The sequence below is a fragment of the Megalobrama amblycephala genome, linkage group LG14, assembly GCF_018812025.1.
Source record: "Megalobrama amblycephala isolate DHTTF-2021 linkage group LG14, ASM1881202v1, whole genome shotgun sequence".
Lineage (NCBI taxonomy): Eukaryota > Metazoa > Chordata > Actinopteri > Cypriniformes > Xenocyprididae > Megalobrama > Megalobrama amblycephala.
The window spans coordinates 613,284-620,000 of record NC_063057.1 but is presented as its reverse complement, the minus strand read 5'-3'; the positions used below and the strand labels follow the sequence as shown (position 1 = coordinate 620,000).

Below are 6,717 nucleotides of genomic sequence, written 5' to 3'. Positions count from 1 at the left end.
CACACACTCGCATGCACACACACTTACACACTCGCTCATGCACACACACTCTCACACACATTCGCTCACACACACACTTACACAATCCCTCACACACTCGCATGCACACACACTTAGAAACACACACCCACACTCGCTCATGCACACACACACTCACACTCACATGCGCACACACACACTCACATGCACACACACACACTCACACACACACTTACAAACACACACACACACTCGCATGCACACACACTTACACACTCACACTCGCTCATGCACACACACACTCGCACACACTTACAAACACACACTTGCATGCACACACACACTTACAAACACACACTTGCATGCACACACACTTACAAACACACATTCGCTCACACACACACTTACACAATCCCTCACACACTCGCATGCACACACACTTAGAAACACACACCCACACTCGCTCATGCACACACACACTCACACTCACATGCGCACACACACACTCACATGCACACACACACACTCACACACACACTTACAAACACACACACACACACTCGCATGCACACACACTTACACACTCGCTCATGCACACACACTCTCACACACACTTACAAACACACACACTCGCATGCACACACACTTACACACTCGCTCATGCACACACACACTCGCACACACTTACAAACACACACACACACACTCGCATGCACACACACTTACACACTCGCTCATGCACACACACACTCGCACACACTTACAAACACACACACACACACTCGCATGCACACACACTTACACACACACATGCTCACACACTCTCACACACACTTACAAACACACTCGCACACACTTACAAACACACACACACACTTACACACACACATGCTCACACACTCTCACACACATTCATAAAGACTCAAAGGAACACACACAGACACACACTTCTTCATTGTTTTTATCAGAGCTACACTTTCCTTCATAATTCTGCTGGAGTAAAGTGTCATCACAGAGTTCTCAGTGAAAGGACTGTAAATGTTCTGGAACAGTTTAAATAAGAGCTTGTCCGTGTGAAGTTGCATTTCTTGATTGTCTCTTTAAAATCAGTGACCGCTGTCCACACTGCAGATGTCTCCCTGAATAATGAGTCTGATTGATCTGTGTGTTAATACTGGATGACATCATAAGAAGGGTGGGCAGGCTCTAAGCTCTTCGGCACAGGTGATTGGCTGCCTGTGATGATTGGCGGCTCACACAGCAGCAAGTCGTCGACGCTGGAGCTCTGCTCAGAGTTCACAAAGTTTGGAATGTTGAAGTTGGACAGGAAGTGCTCGTCTTCGTCCGTCGTCCCCTGGAGGCGGAGTCCAGCAGAGACCCGCCCACAACTCCTCCCTCTGCCAATCACAGCATCTCTGTCGGATTTGACTTGTTCCTCCTCATGGATGTAGAAGTGAAAGAGGGAACGTGATTCGTCCGGCAGCGGCGGGAGAGAAAAGGCCTGAGAGCCGCCGACCTCCAGCACACAGTCACCTAGACCATGATGCTTTTCTCTCGGGTCAGGGATCCTGTGGAGAAAGACAGAGAAAGTTTTTTGGACAAATTTGTAACTATTAAATAATCTTGTTGCATTTTCTCATTTTTTTACACAAGTGTATTCTTGAACTCAACCATACAACCCTGTAAAAAAAAAAAAAAAAAAAAGAAATATTGTAATAATTAATCAAACAATTTTTTTCTTTGCCAAACTTGGTCCTTGCTGAGAAATATTTCCCATTTTGGCATACGTTTTATATTTAATTTATATTGACATCTACATTTTTAATTTATATATAAAAAAAACAAATGTATATTTTTATATTAAAAAATGTTGAAATCAATATATCTAATATAAAATATAAATTAATATAAAATGTTCTTATTGTTTTTTTTTTTTTTAAATGTATAACAAATTATATTTAAATTATTTATTATATTTAATAATTTATTTATAATCATAAAATTAAATCCTGTGTTTTTATTTTAATTGCATTATAGTTTTATTAATATTTGGAATTATTAGAATTTATTTTTTATATTTTAATTTTTGTTTAATTTTTTTTTTTTTGTAATTTGTGTTTTTTTTAAATATTGCTAATTAGTTGAATCTATTTCTATTTCAGTTTTAATTTTATTTTTTCCAGTTAATAATTTTAATGCTTCAACTTAAACGTATTTCAGCAATACCAAGGCAACATTTCTAATTTTTGTTTAGCTAAACTAATATTAATATTTTATTTTATTTCAGCTTTATTTTTAATAGTTTTAGCTAATAACCTTATTAAATCTGGTGTGTCTGATGCATGAATGAGGTGAACAGCACACTTTAATGACTAATTAAATCAGACTGATTGACTGTAATATATGCAGCAGCTCAAGTGTTTCTGCTCATTTGAATATGTGATTACAGACTGACTTTAATCAGTCCTGGACTCATCAACACTGGCTGTTTCTATGGAGACGCACGTGAAGCTTCATCTACAATAATAAATCTGAACAAAGGCTGTGTGTCACTGAGAGTGTGTGAACGCAGGCTGAGTTACAGGGACATCTGAGGGTTCGGCTGCTGTTTACGGTTCATTCATATAAATATATTAAATATTAAATATAATATAGCAAATTGAGAGTGTGTGTGTGTGAGTGTGTGTTTTACTCACTCTGCATGTGGAGCTCCAGTTTTAGTAATCAGGGTCAAAACAAAGAACATAAAGATGACGAACACAGCCAGTCCGACCCAGAAACCAATCACGATAGAGTCTGACGAAACAAAACATTATTCAGAATACAAACACACACATCTATCTATCTATCTATCTACGGTGAATGATATGCAGATACTCACATCTGTTTGCTCTCAGTCCCTCGAAGGACACGGGCTCCTCGTCATCATAGTATTCATAATGCCACTCATAATCTCCAGCGGACTGACTGTGGTTTGAATATTCAGTCATGTTTCAGCAGAACTCTTCCAGGATATTTCAGAAGTCCAAAAGCATCATGATGAGTGAAGAAATCACGATAAACGGATCATTAAACAGAGACTCCGTGAAGAATGAAGTTGAAGAGCAGATGAAGCACCGCGTGAGCTCGAGTCCTGTCTCTCTCTCTGTGTGTGTGTGTGTGTGTGTGTGTGTGATCGTACCGAACACGACAGAGGCGCACCATAAATATTCTCGTGGCTTTATAATATTAATATTGAACCACTGTACTCACATGACCTGATTTAAATATGTTTTTAGTACATTAATGGATCTTGAGAGAGGAAATGTCATTGCTCAGGCCTCACTGAGCCATCGGATTTCATCAAAAATATCTTAATTTGTGTTCTGAAGATGAACGAAGGTCTTACGGGTGTGGAACGGCATGAGGGTGAGTAATTAATGACATTATTTTCATTTTTGGGTGAACTAACCCTTTAAACTAGTAAAATCTCACACACTTGTTTTGATTGTGTGTTAAGTATAAAATAGATGTTTCCACACACACACACACACACACACACACATTTTTGGCTAAATCGATGTTAAATGTTGTGTTGTTGTGAATGTAGAATGAAGAAGACTCGCACACATCTCAGTATTTCAGTGTAAGAGTGTCCTCTAGTGGATAGATTTGATATTTGGTTGATGACTGATTGTAATGTGAAAGACAACAGATGCCGCTAATATTGGTGAATCTGCCTTCATAAAAAAGAAAATGACTTCACCAGGTGAAACCAAACACACTCGAGCGCCTCGTTTAATCTCTTTTAGCGTTTAAACTTTGCTTTCTATCCTCAGAAAGCTCTAATAAAGCACTATTAATCACAAGAACACAGCAGGACAGTCAGACTGCAGCACAGGTAAGCGTCTTCAGTTTCTCATCTCTGTGTCTGTGATGTTTATTTCGGGCGTTTGTCTCTCTTGAACTGGAGAATAAAGTTCATGAACTCGCACGAGTCTCAGCAGGAGCGCGCGCGCCACAGATCGGCACGCGCCATGTTTGTGTTTGAGAGCAAATGGTTTGGATTTCGCTTCACACCTTTGGATCTCCACACAGGATTAAACTAAAGCATCTAATTATCACCAAATCATCATATTAGTAAATGCGCAATCACAGCTGACAGTTTTGCTAAGCTGAAAGGGAATGTTCCCTGAACATTTTAAAAACGTTTTTCTTGAACGTAAAGGGAAATATTACTTTTGAATGTTCTCTAAACATTCTGAAACCTGGTAACATTTTAAAAAAACGTCAAACTATGAATCGTTTAGTTTGATAGTTTGACGTTTTTTAATATACGGAATATATATAATATACGGAAGTTACGCAATCATTACAAGCGCACAAACCGTTATTGATCGTATTAAATAACGTACAAAAATATAAAATAACAGATTTTTCACATTTTATAAATAAATATTAACAACACGAATTAATTAAAAGCACTTACATGTGAAAGAATTAAACATTTATCATATTTTTCAGTATTTTCTGTGCGTAAACACATGAGACAAGCACAGGTCATTAAAGAATCAGTTGTTGTTAGTAAATGTGTCAACTCGCCATGTGTTGGCGGGAGTGTGACATCACACCTTCACCATTGCGCGTGTCAGCCGCGAGGCGTGAACGCACCGTTTGGCACGAGCGCGCGTGCGGGTATATAAGGGCTCGAGACTTCAGTCCGAACATCATTCTGACCGGAAACATCATGGAGAAAATCACTCTGACACACGGATTAAACGCTGAAATTAAGCCCTGGAGACCTTGGGTCAGTAAACCCAGTCATGGACGCAGAACTGCCGCTCTTAAGGTACAGAATAAGATCACTTCATAACACTGAACCCTCAAACTAACTCATGAGCAGATGTTAAATTACTCTCTCTTTATTCAACAGCCTTATGAAAGACCGTCCGCTGACCAGCAACACTTTAAAGTGTCCACCATCACACACCCTGTGAAGTAAGCATTTCATCCGAGTGTAATCATGTTGAGATGTTCTCCTGCGTCTCCTGAGATCTGAACTCACCGTTTCAACTTTATTTCTGCAGGTTGTTCTGGCCCAAATCCCAGTGTTTCGATTACTTGTACCAGGACGCGGAGATTCTCCTGCGAAACTATCCGGTTCAGGCCACGATCTGCCTGTATGAGGACTCAGACACTGATGATGATGATGACGATGACGATGAAGAGGATGAGAAAGAACTCAACTGAACACATCTTTATTTATATGGACTGCAAATTCTGATTCACTTTATTTAGTCAAAGTATGTAAATATGTACAGTATATAAAAAGAATTGAACTTTATTTTTTTAGTATTTATAATAAATTATTCTGAATTCCAACTGTAACTTATTTCCTTGAAATAAATATCGAAATATTCAAAGCTTTGTTTCTGATCATTCTTTGAATCGCAGTGTTGCGATAAAACGTCTCATTTGTAACATGAGACTAAATAAGAGTGAATGAAGTGTGAATTTTATGGTTCATTTAATATAATTTGTAAATGCATTAAAACAAATCTAAATCAGGCTGTGAGGGATAAAGACTTTACAGGAGCAATTACTGTATAAAAGTCCAGCGAACTAAGAATGTTTTGCAAATGTTAAGTGAAAATTCCATGTGAATGTTACATTTGAATGTTCTCGGAATGTTCTGAAACTAGTTACATTTAAAACGTTACAAGAATGTCCATATGTAACATTTCAGAAAAACATTCCATGAAGGACGTGTAAATAATGTTTTGGTGCTAACGTTCTGAGAACATTACAAAAGACCAGATAACTTTAAATGAACGCGTTATTAAGAATGTTTGTTCATAACGTTGAGAGAACCTTGCCACAACGTTCTGAGAACATTATAAAAAACCAGATAACATTGAATGAAAGTTTTATTAACGTTACTGGAACATTGAGAGAACATTTCCACAACGTTCCCTGTTAGCTGGAGTTTTTCCTTTACTGAAAGTTTTTTGGACAGATCTGAACATTTGGCATGTTGTTCATCATCAGTAGAGTTTGACTGTAGATGGAGAGAGTCGGGGTCGTGACCCACACAGGCGTCACATGGACGTGTTGAAGTCTGAACACGTAATGAAGCGTTTCAGTGTTTTACTGCAGCTTTCCCAGACACACTGACTCCTCACACATCACACAACACTGACAAGATACAAATGTATAGTATAAACTATAATGGAGCTCACTTTTGTGTGTGTGTGTGTGTACCCATTCTAAAGTTGGGGTTGGTAAGATTTTTAAATGATTTTGAAGCCCCTTATGATCACCAACGTTCAGCAAAAATACAGTAAAAATAGTGAAATATTATTCCAATGTAAAATATCTGTTTTCTATGTGAATATAAAGTGAAATGTAATTTATTCCTGTGATCAAAGCTGAATTTTCAGCATCATTACTCCAGTCTTCAGTGTCACATGATCCTTCAGAAATCATTCTGATATGATGATTTGATGCTCAAGAAACATTTATGATTATTATCAATGTTGAAAACGGTTCATATTTTTGTGGAAACTGTGATACATTTTATTTTTCAGGATTCTTTGATGAATAGAAAGTTATGGGAATATACTGGAGTGTGTGTGTGTGTGTGTGTGTGTGTGTGTGCGTTGAGGTGTTGTTATGGGAATATACTGGAGTGTGTGTGTGTGTGTGTGTGTGTGTGTGTGTGTGTGTGTGAGTGTGTGTGTGTGTGTGTGTGTGTGTGTG

At 38.2% G+C, this 6,717-nt stretch overlaps 2 protein-coding genes across 2 annotated transcripts; one reads left to right on the top strand and one right to left on the bottom strand.

Annotated features, from left to right (window-relative positions):
• Positions 1 to 875: 875 nt before the first annotated feature.
• On the bottom strand, positions 876 to 3,240 carry mrap2b (melanocortin 2 receptor accessory protein 2b). The gene is made up of 3 exons (XM_048156481.1): positions 2,861 to 3,240; positions 2,676 to 2,775; positions 876 to 1,547 (listed from the first exon to the last, which is right to left on the bottom strand). The coding sequence occupies exons 1-3, from the start codon at positions 2,967 to 2,969 to the stop codon at positions 1,148 to 1,150; spliced, it is 609 nt and encodes a 202-aa protein (XP_048012438.1). The 5' UTR covers positions 2,970 to 3,240; the 3' UTR covers positions 876 to 1,147.
• Positions 3,241 to 3,619: 379 nt separating this feature from the next.
• On the top strand, positions 3,620 to 5,381 carry ripply2 (ripply transcriptional repressor 2). Its single transcript, XM_048155254.1, has 3 exons — positions 3,620 to 4,807; positions 4,892 to 4,956; positions 5,046 to 5,381. Exons 1-3 carry the CDS (start codon positions 4,547 to 4,549, stop codon positions 5,206 to 5,208), a joined length of 489 nt encoding a protein of 162 aa, XP_048011211.1. The 5' UTR covers positions 3,620 to 4,546; the 3' UTR covers positions 5,209 to 5,381.
• The last annotated feature ends 1,336 nt before the right edge of the window (positions 5,382 to 6,717 follow it).